At 38.6% G+C, this 19,607-nt stretch overlaps 1 protein-coding gene across 1 annotated transcript; it reads left to right on the forward strand.

Annotated features, from left to right (window-relative positions):
- The first annotated feature begins 601 nt into the window (after positions 1–601).
- AGA (aspartylglucosaminidase) lies at positions 602–13,553 on the forward strand. The gene is made up of 9 exons (XM_054295811.1): positions 602–758; positions 2,629–2,782; positions 3,926–4,038; positions 6,645–6,757; positions 7,536–7,650; positions 8,481–8,556; positions 9,275–9,382; positions 11,436–11,569; positions 12,398–13,553. The coding sequence occupies exons 1-9, from the start codon at positions 614–616 to the stop codon at positions 12,496–12,498; spliced, it is 1,059 nt and encodes a 352-aa protein (XP_054151786.1). The 5' UTR covers positions 602–613; the 3' UTR covers positions 12,499–13,553.
- Positions 13,554–19,607: the final 6,054 nt, after the last annotated feature.

The raw sequence follows: 19,607 nt of genomic DNA on the forward strand, positions 1-19,607 counted from the left end.
AATAACTGGAGTTATTCTGCCTGGAAAGGTTTCAGGGTGACCTCATTGCAGCTTTCCAGTACCTGAAGGGAACTTACTGGAAAGATGAAGACTATTTATAAGTGCAGGTAGTGACAAGACAAGGGGGATGGGTTCAAATTGAAACAGAGCAGGCTTAGATTGCATAGTAAGAAAGAATTCATTACAGTGAGGGTGGTGAGGGACTGAAACAGGCTGCTCAAGGAAGCTGTGCATGCCTCATTCCTGGAAGTTCAAGACCAGGTTGGATGGGTCTCTGAACAGTTTGGTCAACTGGATGGCGTCCCTGCCTACGGAAGGGGGGTTGGAACTATGTGATCTTTAAGGTCCCTTCCCACCCAAACCATTCTATGATTCTGTGAAATACAAACTGTATTTGTGGGCGTGGGCCTCGGCCTTTGCCGAGGGTTTAGCTCTTCCTAGGCACGACACCGTTTCCGTGCCTGCAGAGCCTGACGCCGGGCTGCGGTCAGCGCCAGGCCCGGCCCGCTTCGCACGGCAAGTGGGCAGCGCGGCCAGGGCCGGGCGGGGCCGTGCGCGCCTGCGCCGCCGGCTTGGAGGCGGCGGAGCCGAGCGGGGGACGGGCCGGGCGGCGATGGCGGCGGGACGCGGCGGGGACTGGCAGGGAGTGACGGTCGCGCTCCTTTTCCTCGGTGTGCTGACGCCGGCGGGCGCCGCCTCAGCTGCCGCTCTGCCTGTAGTCATCAACACCTGGGCGTTTAGGACGGCCGCAGACACAGGTGTCCCGGCGGGGCCCCGGGCTGCAGCGGGGCGGGTGGGGCGATGCTGTGTCTTTCGGGAGCGCCCTTCTGCTGAGGGGCTGCCGGGCGCACCTGGGTGTCGGTGCTGGTTAAGGAAGAACGAGTCTCTGAGGCGTGACTGGGCTGAAGCGTGGCCAGAAGGAGCGGGCTGTGCCCCGGCTGCCAAGCGGGCTGGCTGCGGAGCCCGGCTGTGCCCGCCGCGCTGCCCCGTCACGGCTCTGGGGCAGCCCCGCTGCCGGCGCGGAGGTGCCTCGGCCGGCTCGGAAAGGGTTATCCTTCCTATGGAAGGGCCCAGCGCCGGAGCTTGCCCCTCCGTCTCTCTGCCACTAGGAACCTGCGAGCTAATGGTTTCACTTTCCACGATGGGAAGTAACGCTAAAAATCCCGACCAAAACCCCAGAAACTAATGAGGGGATTTACGAACTGCGAAAAAGCTAGATCAGAGACATGCTTTTGTTAATAATGTGGTTTGCACTCTTGTGCAGTGTTATTTAAGGCTTTGTTTTTTTGGTTTTTTGATATTATAGTTATATTAATAGTTATATTATTAATAGTTATATTAATAGTTATATTAATAGTTATTTCTTTGAAACTCTGTTTTGTGATGTGTTATTGACAGTAAAAGCAGGCTTTCCTATGGCAACATACATTAGCTGTGAATAGTAATTTTTAAAGACTTGCAGATTATTTTATTACAGCCGAGTTGTAAGTAACACCTCACTACAGAATGCTTGCTTCTGAAACGAGTTACCATTAAAGCCTTTTAATGGTTAGAAGTGAAATACAGTCATGAAATTGCAAGGCCCTTGGCTTTGCAGCTTCTGAAAGCCTGTGCTAAGGCTTAAAGGTAATACAGCAACAAAGGTAATAGGAATCAGACAATACTCATCACACTGACGTTTGTAATAGACGCAAGCATATGTGGAGTTGGATGCATAGTATTAAGTCTTATTTTTTTCCCTGGTGCAGGCAACTTCATGTAGTAGTGAAGCATCTGTGATGATTAGGCTTCTTGGCATATGCTGCCTCCCCTGTGCTGGGTCTGTCAGGTGATGGAGTGCCAGAGCCAGCACAAATTGGAGTAAGCAGGACTGTGATTGTCAGTGGCTGCAAGCTCAAGCACCTTAGAAGATGTTGCCTGAGGTCCGTCCTTGTGAAATCTAGCTGCAGTGCCTTCAGGCTCAGTGTATCCAAGTCATGTCGGTTGACACATCTGCAGTGTCTTACAAAGCTGCACCATGATCTAGATCCTGAAGAATGGAGCACCGAGGGTTTAACAGGACAATGTGGAGACTTAATTTCTTATGTATAATTTTCACTTTGCTTTTGTGCTTACATAGTTCTGATGTAGATTTATACCTTTTTATTCTGCAGTTGGACACATAATACTCTCATACGAAGCTGTTGAGAGCACCTTTTTTTTTTTTTGACCTTTTTTTTTGTTCTTTTTTTGCATTGGAAGATGTTTCCCCCCCCCTTTTTTCTCCCAGAAGGCTTTAAACGAGTGGTGATAAAGTAATGATTGTTTCTGGACAGAGAAGGGCATTTGATATAGTGAACTTGTGATAATGGTTAATAAATAATACCTCAGTCAAAAGAAAAGCTGTTTCGCAGTCAGAAATACTAATCAGATATGCAAGGAGAAGAATATTTTGAAAAGTGGATAGTGAATTTAGAAAATATAACCAATTCTTTGATTGTATTTATATTTATAGTTTGACTTTTAATGTGTAATTTATAGTTTACTGGTTTTTATCCACTTACATAATGCACCTGCATCATGTTTATCTTCAAGCAGCAGTGGAAACTCTATTCCCTAGTGCCATTTAATTATTTGTGTTGATTACAGCTTGGAGAGTATTGGAGTCAGGAGGTTCAGAGCTGGATGCGGTCGAGAGAGGCTGTGGCCAATGTGAGATCGATCAGTGCGATGGCAGCGTGGGCTACGGAGGAAGCCCGGATGAAAGTGGAGAAACAACTCTGGATGCAATGATTATGGATGGGTAAGGAAACTGTACAGAGAAGAGAATGATCCCTGCTGTTGTAAATGACTCAGACCCCAAGTGGGAATGCATTGTAAGGGTTTTATTGAGAAGAATAAAAAAGTTCACAAGGCAAAAGGGGCAGTGCTGGGAGCGTGGCTGAACACCAGAGGCTCATCTGGCAGCTCCACGTTTTATATTCCTGGTGTTCCATCAGCTTGCTGCACATTTGTTTTCATTTTACATAGTCTCACCCCATGTCACTCTCCTGGGTGCCCACACAGTTTCATCAGTGTGATCCTCAGGGCCATCACTGGATGAGTTCTGCTGCTTTTAAGGTCGTGTCTCAGAGGTTAGGCCAGCAACAGTCTGTCCAGTGTGAACTCACAAACCCACACCACAACACACAGAACCATCCTCACAACCAGGCCACTGCAACAATATCAACCACTCCACAGCACATATCACTATGTCAATATTGACAACATCATAATATTTAATTATCAATATAATTAGTAATATCAGTTCAGGCAACACCCAGTGAAAGCCAACTTCCATTAACTTGTTTCTCATACCTGCCATTTTTAGCACACTTAAAGGTTGTTACAGGATCTTGGTGCTTTGGGGCTGACTATGAGGCACGCTATTTGTAGAACAAGACAAAATAACATACCTGATTGTGGAAGAGTAGGAAGTGACTCTTCACTTGTAGTGCATTAATCCAGTTCTAGGGTATAGCAGCTGAAACAGATGGTTTGTAGCATTGTTAGCTTTCCCTTTACATTCAGTCTGTAAATATTTCATTTTTGGAGCAATTGTCTTCAATAATTTATTTGCTGTTTAAAGCTATCATGATTAAAAAGTAATTGCAAATGTGTGGATCATGTTTTGAGTTTATGTAACAAAATAGTTACTCTACTGAAAATATTGCTGTGAATGGAAGTACTGTTTCTTGAGCAACATCTCCATGCCTGTGAAAGGAAACAATATATGTAGGAAGTCTTTCCCTACTAATATAGTGACATCTGTCTGTGGCATAGAACAATTAAAGCATTGTGGTAAAGAAGCAAGCTTTTTGATCTAAATGAGAATAGATTTTGTCTAGTAAAAAGTATGCAATTATTCTTGTAGCTATAATAAGTTTTAAATATTCCTTGTTTCCAGCAACACTATGGAAGTTGGGGCTGTTGCAGATCTCAGGCGTGTGAAAAATGCGATTGGTGTAGCACGAAAGGTCATTGAATACACTAAGCATACATTACTAGTGGGAGAGTCAGGTAATTATTCCTTTAACTCTTTCCAAGTCAAACCCTCATTTTAAAACACTTCATAGTAAAATTGCCACATTTTCATCTTGGTAATACAGGTAGAAGAATTTCTTGACAATCAAATCAATCTACTCAAATAGTTCAAAAGTGTTTATTCTTCCATTCTGTGTCCATGAAACAGGTTTATTTTTAGACAGAAAAAATAGTTGTATGTTTTTTCCATTGGCTTAACTGCAAATATTGACTTGTAATCCCAAGGCTGATATCACTGATAACCAAGTTAGCAAAGACGATTTATTATAAGACACCATAAAAACTGTTAGATGTAAGTATTGCATTTAACACCAGTAACTTTTTCTAAGGAATGGCAGAATTAATAGACACTGGAGTTAATTTCTAATATTTTGGTGTATGTTGATTGTGATTAGTGTATTTCATAGTTTAAAAGTATTAGTGAGAATTTAAATGAAAAAAAAAACTTATTAAAGGCTGTACTCCCAGACACAACAAAAGAGCAATAGCAAATTGGAGGATTAGTTGAGCTTTTTAAATACAGGCTGCTGTTGGTAGAGTAGTACCAGTTTCAAAAAGAGCTGTTCATTCCCCAGAGGTGTGTGAGTGGTGAACAGGTTTCTTGGCTTTTAAGAAGCCTGCTCTGAGCCTGTACCTGCCCAGAAAGAAATATGCAGATAAGTGTGGAAAATGGCATCTGAGCATTAATGGTGATTCAATTGCTTTGAAATTGATAAGAAAAGATAAAATGTTCTTGAAGTAATTAGCATGTGCAAAAGTAAGTGCACGAGCAATTTTTTGATGGAGTAAAATGAAACAATTTTGGGAGGTGAGGATACAATTTGACTGAAGGTCTGAACAGAGGAACATGCAGATTCTGTTTAATTTAAGGCAATTGACCATGATGATGAGTGGCTTTTCTAAGAGAAATTTCTCATGTAGTGCAGAAAAAGAAATTGTTCAGGTGTTAAATAGTGGAGGGAGAAATACTTCTAATACTTGTTTGCCCCTCATTGCTAGTTACCATAGTATTTTTAATTTTAATCTGGAAAATGAACAGATAAGGAAAATGAAGAAACAGAAGGATTAAAGTGCTGATTTTAGATACATCTTCTAAGCTAAGAAGATAGCTCTTTGCTTAATGGAGGGATATGGACAAGTTTATTATGCTGAATACTTACTGTCAGTGATAGCTTGCTCAGAAGAAAACACCTAGCAGTAATGGCAAAAGAAAGATGTGAAAGCTAAAGATTCATCTGAGTCAAAATTGGAGATGGTATTTAATTGCAGTGAATTAATGAAAACAGTGGAGAAATTGAGAAAGACTATTTCTTTTGAAGAAATGTTTTTTTTGTGGAAATCGGAACTTGGATAAGAGAAACTCTGGTTGTCTTCACCACCAGATGAAGATGAATAAAAAGAAAATCCATATGAACCTTCAAACAGGCATGTGAGAAAACAAAATAGAAATACTTGTATTTCTAAATAGAAGTACTTGTGTTACTGAAAAGATAGCTAGAACAGTAAAATCTTTTCATATAAATGCGTGTAATCTCTGTAGATCAGGAACTCTGCTTTCTGGAATAGAAACAATGTTTCAAAAGCTATGAAATAATTCTTGATAAACATGCACAAGCACAATTTTATCAAACAAACAAAAAAAAAAAAACCACACCAAAAAAACAAAAAACCCCAAAACAAAACAACAACAAAAAACCCCAAATTCTGTCTGTTTGTTCTATAAGTGGGAAAGTATTTATTTAATTGAAGCTGTCAATTTTCTTTTCCTCTGAGTGCTGATACTTGTGTCAGTTTTTAAGAAAAACATAGAAAAGCAGTCCAGAAATAATTGAAGGCTTCTCTTAATTCTTGGACTGGATAAGTTTGTTCACCTGTGTATTATAGTGACATTATTATCAAGGATAGATAATATAAATTCAAGCAGCTGCACCTAGCAGCAGTATCTGTTACTGGGTAATATCAAAGGTATCTGCAGCTGAAAGATGACAGAAGAGTTGATCTTTTTTCTTTTCCCTTTTCCTAATGATAAGTCATTCTTAGAAGTGTAGCATTCTTTCATTGCTTGTGTTGGTATTTCTTTTGCTCTCTTGTCACATACTATATTAATTTTGAAAACAAGGAAGCAGTCACTTCTAAAGCTGCTTGGACAAAGTGTAATGTGATGTAAGATGGTGGATTGCTTTCTTCAGGTATCAGTTTTAATGACAAACATAGTGTTATTTATGTTGGATAAAAACTTGCTTTTTATGGAAAATACACTTATATTTTTATGAATTATTTATTTCTGTGATGCCTAGGCCATCGTTGCTTCATATCCTTGTGTCCAGTTGATTAACAGAGTTGAATTTGTTTCTCTTTCAATGGGAAAACTTTTATGTCACTGCCTGTGAAGCAAGAGTTGGCTACTGCAGTTCTAGATCATTCTAATGGCTGAAACTGCTCCCTGAAGATGTATTTCTCATCTCCAAAAAGGATGCCGAATTTCTTGATTTCTAAAAAAAAAAAATTAATACATTATCATAAAACCCATAAAACTGTGAATAAATCAGTGTTTCTTTTTTATTTTGTTCTTACTTTTCAAGCCTCCCTGTTTGCTGTAAAAATGGGATTTCCATATGAAGATTTAACTACCCAGAAATCCCTTTCGCTGTATTCAGAGTGGCTTAATCAAAGCTGTCAGCCAAACTACTGGAAGGTACAGTGCAGTAATGGCAGTGGAGGGGGGATTTAGAAAGTCATTAGTGCCTCTTCCTTTCAGCTTATGTTGAAGTTACCCTTTACATGTGAAGAAAAAGAATTTTTGTCTATTATACAAGAAAAAACTTGGTATTACTAAGCACTTGGTAGACTTGGCAGTGTCTGTGTCTAGTTATAATTTCTTAGCTCCTGCTGCTTTTGACCTTGCTGTAGCAGTGTTTTGGTGTGGGAATTAATTAGTTCTTGACTGGGACAGGACTTCCCAAAATAAACAAAGCAGTGCATGTATTTTTTGATGCATGTATAAATTTCTGAAAAAAAATCTTACAGTAATAATTAAGGTCTTTAAATAGCTTAGAGGCATTATGCAGACCTATGAATACATCAGGTTAATACAGATGTCCATTAAACTTGCCTGTTGTGGTGAGCTTGGCTTGTTGTTTGAATTAGGTTTTTTTTTTTGCTTTGGGTGTTACAGAATTCTACATGTTTGTACACTGGTTTGGGGGTTTTTTTGACCAGTCAGTTGAGCAAAAGAGAGTCCTTAATTTGAACAACGTAACTTTTCCAGGAAAATCTTTTTACTGTGTAATGCCAGAAATCAGTCTTTATTCATGAAGCGAAACCATTTTTGGGATCTCTCAGTACATCTCTGTGGTCTAAGTACTGGACATCTAGTGCCTTTGTGGTAGATTATAGGTATTGACTGGAGTATTTTTTAATTTATCTATATTGAATGTGTTACATTATTCATACAAATCACAAACTAATTACAGAATGTGGTGCCAGACTCTTCAAAGTCCTGTGGACCATATAAACGGCGTGAAGAAGTTACTTATAAAGAAGAACAGACCAGCTCACAAAGAAATGTTCATAACCATGATACTATTGGTAACAACTTTTGCTAACTCTGATGCTAATCTTTTTTTCCTCATTCCTCTAACAATTAAATCATACTTATTTAAAGAAGAGTATTTAATATAGGAATTATTCTGTTTATAGGGGTTTCAAGATTCTGTTACTTATGTGTTAGGATGGAATGCCTAAAAGTAGGATTTGTTTTTGTTTTTTTCAAGTTCACTGGCTGCACAGATGCTTGCTTCATTTTTTGCCATTAACTCTTGTTCATTGCCCTGCTGCTTTTCCCATAGATAGCTTGGCATAATTGCTTGGGCAGCTGTGGATGCTTAGGAAACTGACTAAGTTTAAAATAATTATGTTTGTCTTGATTATGATGCGCTGTCACCACCAACTTAAAAGGCCTTGCAGTGGTAGAAGAAATGAGTATACCGTTAGTCCTGTTGCCAACTAAAAGCAGTGTTTTTCACGCTCCTTAAACTTATAAAGTTTGCTTTCATTTTTCTTCTATTCTGGCTTTCTTCTAAATCAGTAAATTTCTACAGAAACTAACATTAAAAGAAGTTAGCAGTAGTAGTCCGTAAAACTTCTGAGAGTTTACTGATTGAGGATTGTTAATTGCTAAGACTGGAAGTTGATTAATGAGTGGATCAGACAAAGGACTAGAGCAGTTACAGGTTCGTGTCCTTCATATCTTTATACTTCGTAGTCTTGAAACTTGCACTTTTTGGTTTAGTTTGGATTTTTCTAAGTTTAGCAGTAACTTTTTGTCTGATGGTCTACAATACCAAGAATTAACAAGTTGTAAGTGCCAACTAAATAAATGTGCTAGTAGTGTCCCTGAATATGTTTTGTCCCTGTAGGTATGGTTGTAATTGGCGCGAGTGGAACTGTTGCTTCTGGGACATCTACTAATGGTGCAATCCACAAACTTCCAGGGTTAGTATCTCTGATTTTACAAAAAAGCCTTTTTCCCCATCTTGTTTCCTGTGTTAAACTTGTCATTGGGACTTAAAACACTAACCTGTAGATCACAAAATGGCTTTGCTTTTTTTTGTGCACTTGCCATAAATCCTAATATTGAGAAACTGATTCAGTTGCAAGAGTACACGTTGCATTTGAGGGAATGCTTGTTTTTCAGCTTGGTTAATTCACCATATAGAGGCACAAACAACTGGCACAGTTGTGAGACAACTTGTAAGGCAAGGCACCAGGGACAAATAAGCATTTTGGAGAGGTGCAGTCTCCTAAGAAATGTACATAAAATCAGAGCCTCAGGCTTGTGTTATGTCTTTGAGATACTTTTTCTACACAGTTAGGATTATTGTCTGTCAACCAAGTCAGACAACTTCTGGATTTAGCAACAAGTTATTGAACATATTAATGTCCCCAGCTGCTTACTGTTGCCCACAGGCTAAAGCTCACTGGCTTAACTACTGTCAGTATAATAACAGACAGTTATGCATTGGCGGTGGATTGAGCCTCAGGTCAGTCAGGTTATCACAGATCATTTTTACAGGTAGTTTTAAGACAAGACTTTTGACTGCAATGAATTGACCTCTTTACCTGTTCTTTTCTCCTGTGGGTTTAATGCTAAGTCAGCTGGAGGCAGCAAGGCTGACAAAGTTTGGTTTTTACTTTCCACTGTTCACTACAGGCGTGTGGGAGATTCTCCAATAGCTGGAGCGGGATCCTACGCGGACAGTACAGCCGGAGGAGCTGCAGCCACTGGGGATGGTGACATCATGATGCGCTTCTTACCCAGGTTTGTCCTTAGGGCAGACTTTGCTGGATTTCTGCAGCAAAATGTGGACTCAGCAAATGAAGAAATTGATTAAAAATATGGTCTGACTTAGTGGCTGCTGAAGTTGGGAGTAAAGGACGGAGTGGAAGGGGAAAGAATAGTAGCAGAACCAAGTTACCCTTTTGATCTGTTTTAAAAGAAGAGACTTAAATATCTTGATGACAGATCCCTTAATACTGCCAAGCTGTGAGCAAACAGGCAGTGGGTAATGAGTATATTTCCAACCTGTATAGTTTTTAGCAGAACCGATTAGCTTTCTTCTCCCAAGCATTTTGTGTGTGGGAAAGTATCATAAATTGAAGAAAGGATGAGCTGTGAGTCTCAACTCACTCAGGAGGTATCACTGCAGCAATCCTTTGTAATTGCATCTAATTTGGAACTGAAAGAGGTGTTTTATTGTTGTCACAGTGGTTGCATAAACTGTGTAAGAAATAGCTCTCTTCATGAGGGTCCTCGTGGGTTAGTCTCAGTAGGAATCAATTATGGAAGGCCATGCTGAACATAATGGGCACTGATGCTTGAAGGATAATATATAAATGGCCTTCATATCACTCAGACAACTTCTCTGAAACTCTAGCAGCCAAGAAAGCCTGCTAGCTGTTGCATATTTACACATGTTGTCAGTGAATTTCAAGCTGTTCTGAGTTGGTCTTTCAAATACAAGGCAGTTGACAACTTCATGAATTATCTATCTTGTCATACAAGATACCAAGGTGAGTAGTGAGTTGATCTCCACTATAAGGTTAGTCAGTAAAAGCTTAGATTGCATTTAAGCAGCCTGAAGTATTTATCTGTAATGCTTAAAACATTTAATGTTGGCACTAGTGGTTAATCACCAGACTAGGTGGTTAATTACTGGTTCCTTATGGATAGAGATTTTTACTAATTCCATGATATTTAGATATTCCCACATGAAAACAAAGACAAGAATTAACCTCCCAGAAGTGAAGGAAGTGTCAAATAAAGGGAAAAATTGTTAATATTTTCCATGTGTCTTCATTGAGGTGGTAACTTCTTGTTGAGTTTTTGATTAGTCAAGAGTGAAATACAGCTTTATATTCAGATACTTATCTTTAGATAACTTAAACCTATTTGATTGTTAGAATAAATCAAAAATAATTGGGAGTCTCGAAATGCAAGTTTTTCTTTTCTGTGGAACTTCAATAACATCTGTAATTAATGCAATCTGTAGATGTCTTGGTGTAACAAGTTTGTCTTGGTATATGCATCTTTCATCAAAATGATAAAATGTTTGCTTGTAAGTTATGTCGTGAGTTACCATTTAATCTTCAGGTTCTGAAAGAAAATGGCAACATAAGTAATTTTTTACCTCAGGACATTTTGGAAATGCAACTGGTTCATCTCAAGCAATTTCTTTCAATATAAAAGAAATTCATTTTGATTACTCTTAGAATAAGGGGGGGGGTTTAGTCACTTTGCAAAAAGTTTGAAAGTGGCTCAAAGTCCTGGTCAAAACATGGTACCTTCATATTCATAAAATAAAATCTGTCAATTTTGATGTTTTCAGAAACTTAATTTTTTCTGAAAGATTTTCTTAATGCTTACTGAACTCAGTAATTTATCAGTAATGTAATATAGAGTTTTCCTCAAAAAATTATCTTGACATTAGCCTTTCTGAAAATTAGCAATTTACTACTTCTAATGTTAAACCAAATCATGTGATGAAAAGTAGAAGTCTTCTAAGCCACTGCGCCTTGCAGTTCTTTAACTGATCTTTTGCTTGGCCTCTTCTACTGCAAACGATCAGAGTTCTGTCTTGGTTTGGCCTGCCATAGAATGATACATGGTATAGATGTCATCTTGTAGTCCCTTTTAGTCTTGTTTTTAATTGCTTTTGTGCACAATTTGAGTAATAATTGTCAACAAGAAGTTGCCCTAAAAAATTATCATGTGTTTCCATTATTCAAAGAAACCAGGGTCTCTTCTGTGGTATTTTAAATTATGTAACCTAAATATGGCTAATCTTCTGGGTATGGGGTTGGGTTTTTTTTAGTTACCAAGCTGTGGAATATATGAGGATGGGAACAGACCCGACAGTAGCCTGTCAGAAAGTTATTTCCAGAATCCAGAAGTACGCTCCAAAGTTCTTTGGTGCTATCATTTGCGCCAATACAACTGGAAGTTACGGTATGTGTTTTGTTTTGCAGACAAAGGTGCTTGACCCTGACTAGGTCACTGATGTACAAAACTGAACAGAGATTTTGAAAAAGTTTTTCATTATTCTTTGAAGACTGCAGCAGTAGTGGCCATTCACAGTATGGAATACTGGTTAGCAGGGCAGCTGTGTCCTAGTGCAGACTGGAGATAATTTAATTTTGCATTTTGATGTCTTAGACTTTCACAAAATTTATGGAAGTCTTAGCAAAACCCAAAAATATTTACAACCTTCATTTGTTTTCCTGGACTGTATATGATTAATTTGAAGGTTTTAAAAAAAGACTGCCTTGCCTACCCTAGATATGGCATAAGGGAGGGAGAGAATATGAATGTTAAGCATAGCTTCAAAGTGATCTAAGAGTAGTCATTGTGCCAGGCATCTCATTAGTGAACTCTTAGATCAGTAGGAAGTACAATTTGCTAATCAATGTGGATTATTTAGTTAGACTGCTTTGCTTATTCTTTGATCTGCTACTTCCTATAGTTCTGTGTTTAAGAGATTAGTGTTGAAGGCACTCATTAAATTAATCAGGATTGAAAGAGAGAGAGATTTTCCTGACTTGTGTTACTGTTTTGAATTGTACTATAAGGGCATTAATTGCACTACAACAACCAGCAGTACTGTATTTTAACTTAAAAATTAAATGCTTTCAAGATATCTTGGGTTAAACAGATTGTAAAAGAATAATTATTCCACTGTAGTAGAATTAGTAACTGGATCTTTAGATGATAAAATACAGTGACAGAGAGACTAATGTCAAATGTAGTAAATTAGAATCTTGTTTTATTTTTTCCTAGGTGCTGCATGTAATAAAATTCCAGGATTCACACAGTTTCACTTCATGGTTTCAAACCCTTTGCTAAGTCGACCAACTGAGCAAGTAGTAGACTGCATTTAATTCCTTTTGTCCTGTTAGCATCTCAACTTAGAAGAGGACAGTGCTAAGTACCACCAGTTATTACTTCTTAAAAATGGTTGTTTCTAGCATTTAATGGCTGTTATGGTCTGCTTGTTTTCCTAAGAACTGAGTAGCCAGAAGTGATGAATAGTAATCATTGAACAGGCCCTTTGCCTTGCCATTTAACAATATATTTGTCAGGCATTTGAAATAACGGGCTGGAAGTGGAACTATGACTCTACACATAAAATTTATGTCGAGAATATTTAATTGTCTTTCTTAAGATTTAGTCGAGGTTTTCTCTTGAAAAGAAAATTGCTGAAATGAAAATGCTGACATGCAAGAAAAGGGGCTTGAGGAGTAGTGGAGACTATTTCAAAGCTTTAATGAAGAGATAAGAAGTCCTTATGGACCATTCTAACTTGTTCCACAACAGCTGAGGATGCATTTGAATAGACAGTACATGCAAGCATCCCTAGTAGTACAGACCTTCAAGGAATTTTGGTTGACTGGATGTGAAGACAAATGATTAGAAATCATCCTGTCACTCGTTTTTGTAGTGGAAGTTATGAACCATAATCACAGAGATTTCCTTGTCAGTAATATGCTGTGCACTCACCCTGTCCTACAGCACATTAACCTCTGCAAAGGAGCAGTTGAATGCCTAGAGTGTGACAGTTACCTATAGCTTTGGGTTTTGTCATTTTCTGTGTCTAGAGACACCAGGATTCATTTGGAATAGAACTTTAGCATTCACAGGTATTTGAAGATCTGTTTGATCATTCTCTTAAATTGGTGGCTTGCTGATTTCAAGGAATCATTGCTAAACTTGAGCTAAGAAATGGAAAAAGAGGAGAGTGAGTAAAAAGAATGTGTCTTGTCACTTTAATTATTCTCTGTCTACTTAAATAAAATCATTGGGTAATAAAAGCACACATTAATGTATTAATAAAGTAATTTAGATGCTGGTGTACTGTGCCTTAGATTAATTGTTGCTTTATGTATGTTTCAAGGTGGTATCTTTAAAAGCTGGAAATAAACCATTCAAGCTAGAATGGCTATGTTTAATGGCTTGCTATTGAACTTCATCAACAAAGTGATTTATTCAATTCTGTCACTGGATCCTCAGAGCATGTTGTAGCAGTATTCACTGCAGGCCACAGAAAGCATTTTTCAGAGAAGCTCCTACTGAATACATCTGTAATGGATTAAGAAAAGTTTTCTACCTGTGCTACCTACAATCCTTCTTCCATGGCTGCTCTATCTTCAGACAACTCAGGCAGTCAAGTGCAAATAGATTAATAAAATCCTAGGGATTGCTACTTTGAAGATTGCAGCGTGGATTATGAACATAGAAGGTTCAGTACTGCGAGCAGAGCAGTAATGTCTCAAATTTCTGCAGCTGAATTCTCCAGGATTCATTTCTCAAAGAGGTTTGGGAACATCCATAGCTTGCTTTCTAGAGTGCTTATGTCACTCTGTCTAGCTAGTCTGTGCCAGTAAAGGTTATAGTGCCCTATAACGCTGTATCTTGAAGTCACTGTTACAGTGCAAACTTCCTACATACCTTATCTGTCTTGCTGACAGCAGCTGAATGTGAGCCAGCTGTGTCCAGGTGGCTAAGAAGGCAATGGCATCCTGGCCTGGATCAGCAATGGTGTGGCCAGTGGGGCCAGGACAGGGATTGTCCCTCTGTGTTTAGAACTGGTGAAACCAGACTTTGAGTCCTGTGTCCAGTTCTGGGCCCCTGATAACACAAGGGATATTGAGGGGCTGGAATGAGTCCAGAGAAGGGCAGTGGAGCTGTTGAAGGGTCTAGAGGGTAAATCCTAGAGGTGGCTGGGGTACGGGATTGTTGAGCCTGGAGTAAAGGAGGCTTAGGGGTGACCTTACTGCTCTTTACAACTGCCTGAAAGGAGGGTGTAGCCAGGTGGGAGGCAGCCTTTTTATCCAGACTGCCAGTGACAGGACAAGGGGAAATGGCCTCGAGCTGTGCCAAGGGAAGTTCAGGTTGGATATCAGGAGGAGTTTCTTCACTGGAAGGGTCGTCAAGCATAGGAATGGGCTGCAGAGGGAGATGGTGGAGTCACTGTCTCTGGAAGTGTTCCATAAAAGACTGCACATGGCACTTTGTAATATGTTTTTTTTTTGGCATGGTGATGTTTGATGAAAGGTTGGACGTGGTGATCCTGGAGATCTTCTCCAACCTTACTGATTCTATTATTCTATGAAAATTACTTGTCTCCATGACATAGGCATTAATACATATGGTTAGATAATATGGGTTTCTTTGTGATGATGCATTAGTTATAAATGAAAGGGTTAGTTTGTGTAAACTATTTTGATATACCATTCATTTGACAATATATTAAATCATAATATTAAGAATGTACCATTCTGATGTTATGGACAGAATTCAGAATTAGAAAAATAATGGCCTTGATATTTTGTCTTAGAATATTTTTTAAAGGTTGCTAATGATGTTCCATTATGCTTAGCAGACAAATTTTTTAGAAAAGATATCAAGTACAGACTCCTCTCAAAAGTAAGCAAAAACTATTACAATCTGTTGGAGTTGCAAAAAAGTATTTTACCGTTTTCAATTTCAGTTTTTACTATCCAACTTTTACAATACAGAATATGAGGATTCGTGATTTAGTGGTTCAATTGAATGCATCTGTCTGTAAAGCTGTGGGGCTTTTTAAAGTTCATTAGCTTCTTTTTAGCCATTTTTTATCTGTTTCTATAGACAGAAAAAGAATCTTTTCTCAACAGTCTGACTAAAAGTGAACTATGCTCTGTTTTTGCGTGGCATCAAATTGTTCCTTAATAAAGCAATCTGTGGGTACCCTGGCAATGTTTTGCATGCACTTACTGAAGAAAGCTTCCCTGTGATTTCACCACCAGTCGGTTACCACTGAAATGCATTCTTCCATTTGTAGCAGCCTCAGTCAGGAGTAATTCAGAGTTTTAGAGATTTCAAGATTGATTTTTAGATGGAATCTACAATGCTGTATAAACTGAAGTGAATCAATCAGCATTTGTTGAGTTTAGTTTATCATGTGACTGTTTTAACTACTTAACAGTGCTGTTCATTCTTGTTTTGAAACACAGACTGTGTGCAGGATTTTTGTTCTATTATCTATAGTCTGTGCATGAAGAAACATCAGTTATACTGCTAAATTTACTCCAGCTCTAATATACAGCTGGTATGTTATATATTAAGTGCTGAAGTACAAATGTTTTCACTGGAGGGTCTGCTCATTCCTCTGCATAGATTCCATTAAATTTACAGCAAGAACTGAAATATTCATGGAGCAGAAATGAATGAATCTCAGGATTTTGTGACTAATATTGTTATTGTTTAAGCTGCTGAGTCAGAAGGAAACATTTATGTTTTTGAATATTCTTATTTGCAGATAGGAAGACCCAAACTTGGTTTTTTTTTCAATACAAGTATAGAAAGATTGTTATAGACCTAGCTCTCCCAACAGGAGAAAGGCTTTTTCCCCTAAAATCAGAAAAACACCAAAGTGGTGTTTTTCCTGTTCTGCCATTAGTGGTACTTTATATTTTCTTCAGATCTGTAGTTTGTCAGTTTATAAATGTTTTCTTTATATTAATTTTGCTTTCTTTGCTGTCAGCAGACTTGTCATAACAGCTTTCTTGACACATTCTGGCTATATCCATCCAGGTTCAACTCTTGCTCAGTTTTCTTTTTGTAGTGTACTTCATGCATGATGTAGACTGTGTTGTAGTATAATTTTGTCATGCAGTATTTGGCAGGGAGGATTCAGTTCTATATGAGATGACCTTTTAAAGGTGGCATAATTAGTGAAGCAGTAGATTACAGTATTGCAGCAGTACAGGTTTAGAATTATCCTTAGCGAGATTGTGAATGCTTATTGTTCATAAGTAGATGCTTGATGGCATCTGTGGTTATTTATTAAATACAGTGTGACAGGCTTTTTGAAAACAAAAACAGTTATGCAGCTAGCTCAATGCTGCTCCTGGATAGATATTGTTACAAGAAAAATTCCAGGACAAATTATCATGGATCGTCTGTGAGATTTGTGGTTAGATTGGAAGGCTGATACAGTACAGTAGAGAAGTAGAAAGGAAATGAAACTTCCCATAAATTAATATTCTTATCTGCAGCGTTTTTCCTGAGCATTGGGTAGCAATGTAGAACTGACGATTTCCTACTTTCCTTGTGTAATCATTTCTTTAGATATGTGGGGTTTTTTCCTGGAGGATTTACGGTAATAGATGTAACAAAATATTATAGCTTAAAAGGGTGAGTGTAGAAGGTACTATAAAGAATTTTAATTCATATGCAGTCAAGTGTGTTTTGATTGTTACTGAAGACTAATTTGATTGTTAATTTGATTGTTGCTGAAGACTAATTTGTATGTTATGTGGTAGAAAATAAATCACACTGGAGTAATTGCTGTGTTAATGAACTGTAACTTTTGAGATTCCATCTGTACCCATTCTTACAAGTCTGCCGACATGAAAAGTCCTGTGATCTCACTTCTCAGCTAGTTATGACTGATCTTGTTAGTGCTTAGTGAAAGTGCTAGCCCCAAAGATGGGTCTTTAGGGGTAACATCACTTTGCTGCATGAGCTTAAGGGTGTTACCAGTCTTTAACTGATTTCTGCAGTGCTGCTTCTCCCTGCCTGCTGTGTCTCTTCACTGGAGGTTACTGTTCCTATACCAGGACTGCTACATGCTTCATTCCAGATCCAAAAGTTTAGCCTCTCTGACCTCCCTCTGCACTGATAGTAGCAGTTGCCTGCACCCCATTCCATCGACTAAATTCCCATCTAAGAGCTGCAAAGAAAGGCTGCAGGGCTTGCTGGGGGAGCATGCATTAAGTATGTATATCATACCATCATCATTCCTGTTTTGAGCTCCAGGAATCATAGTCACAGCAGTGCCAATAAAATCCACCAAAAGCAACTGTACTGGACAAGGAAGAATTAAGTGTTAATAACAGTTAATAATGAAGGGCTGAAGACAAGGTTATATTTGTCCATCTCTCAAGGATGGTTTCAGCTGAAGAAACATTTTGCTGCTCAAAAGGAGCAGGTTGCTACTGGTAGCTTGCTGTCTAGCTAAAAAAAAAGTAATTTTTTTCTTTTTCAGAATGTAAGCAAGCTGTTCTGTTTTACTTTAGGGCCACACAGTTGCTAATACTAACAAAAGGTAGAATGCAGGAATACGCAGTAGGGCACTGAGGAGCACGGGAAACTATCCAGCTGGTGACAGCACATTCTTAGTTTGGCAAAAGAAGACTCTTCTAAATTTTCCTGCAGATTGAAGTAAGGTGCCTGTCTCTCCGCAGGTTTCATGATTCAACCCTCAGGCTAGAGGCCCATCTACTGTTTTTCCCCCAATACAATGCAGTAAAAGATATGAAAAATCAGGATGGGCATCTAGTATTCTTTTATTCTTTTATTTTTTTATCAACAGGCTATTGTCATGTTTCTCTTATTCTCTCTTCTGTCATGTAAATACTTAATTATCTACCATAGGTTTCCCATTTTCAGGATGGGAAAGTACAGAGTCCCATATAACTTTCAGATCACCTTCTCTTTGTTAAAATATGAATTTGAATTTCTGCTGACTGAGGAGGCTTTACAGCTTCAGAACAGCTGCTGCTACTCCAATGCTTTATGAAAATGAGAGCACTATGAATGCAGTCTCCTTGACTGGCTATTTAATTGAAAGTCGCTGTGAGATGTGCTTTGTGTTAACACCGCTGTGTTTGGACAGACTATGAGATTGGATTCTTGGGGAGTTCTGTCATGGGGATGTCTGGTTACTGAATCACAAAGAGTTTTAGGGAAGAGACAATCACCAATATGCTCAGTGGAGCTATGATAACATCTGCAGGCACACTCAAGAATAGAGCCATAACACTGTAACTTAATTTGAAAAATCAGGGCTCTTTCAGACTTGGGAATAGAAGTTTGATCTTGCATAAAGTTGTACTTTTATAACAATAATGTAGTGCCTCACTATGAGAAATGTAACTGCTAATGTCAGATAAATATTCCAACTGTCATTTATAATTATAATTTTTGCACTTTGGTCAGGCAGCTATTCATTATATGCCAATCAGTGTTGAACTTAACCATTATGTTCTGCTTTGTACCTAAAATTTTTCCAGATTTAGCATTTGAGAAGAACTTCAAATGCATAGTGAAAGTTCAGGCAACGTGGTCATCCAATAGACTATCTCATGTGAGTGCCTCTAAAGTATTTATCACACATATAAAGTATTTCTTGCAGCAAATAACAACATCCCTGGACAATACAGTACTACTGAAGCCTTTAGTCTCAGTATTCATTGAGAGTGCTCCAAAAAGGGAGAAGTTGCCTTTTCCTGGGAAATTCCAAAAGAGACCTAGACACTGGAGTACAACATTTTAAACTGTATTAAGACCTCAGTACTTTGTAGCAGCTGCTGCTTTCTATCTTTGTAAGTATCTGACATCTGTATGTGATTTTGGTAGTGGGGTTGCATAAAACCAGTAGCTCCCACTGCTAGTAAGATAGCAAGCCCTCAAGCTCAACCCCAGGGCCTTGTTGGATGGACCTGCTGGTCCACCACACTGAGTGCTGCTCAGCAGGCAGGGAGTTTGTGCATCTGTGGCTTGTTGCATTTCTTCTAATGACTGTGCTATTATGTGTGGAACATGAAAATCCATGTTCAAATAATAACCTGCCTAATTATCCTAGAACGCTGAGGCCAAAGAATCTTTTTCTCCTCACTTTCCTTTAATAAGTAGCAATTCATTTATACTGGGTGGAACAGCTTCAGTAAGAAACATGAGATGATGAGGAAGGTAGCATGTGAAGATCTGCTTCTTTAGGAAGATGGAAGATTCCATAAGGACACACATCCTCACCTATGTCTGTTCCTGTCAGTGCTGGTTAGGTAATGTGTGAATCAGCACATACTGATAACCAAGGCAACCTCCAAGCCACACCTAAAATGTAGAGTAGATTTATTTAATTGTGAACCTTGTTCACAACACAGGGCAGCAGAGACACACAGGGACAGAGGCTCCTTGGGCTTAGCTCATCCTGCTGGGCCCC

This window comes from Melozone crissalis, unplaced genomic scaffold (assembly GCF_028551555.1).
Source record: "Melozone crissalis strain CALT ecotype California unplaced genomic scaffold, PUWL_Pcris_2 ptg000006l_1, whole genome shotgun sequence".
NCBI classification, from domain to species: domain Eukaryota; kingdom Metazoa; phylum Chordata; class Aves; order Passeriformes; family Passerellidae; genus Melozone; species Melozone crissalis.

Coding starts and splice junctions, on each gene's coding strand:
- AGA (XM_054295811.1), top strand. CDS start 614: ATGGCGGCGGGACGCGGCGGGGACTGGCAGGGAGTGACGGTCGCGCTC. Junction 759..2,628: donor TAGGACGGCCGCAGACACAG/GTGTCCCGGCGG, acceptor TGTTGATTACAG/CTTGGAGAGTATTGGAGTCA. Junction 7,651..8,480: donor TCATAACCATGATACTATTG/GTAACAACTTTT, acceptor TTGTCCCTGTAG/GTATGGTTGTAATTGGCGCG.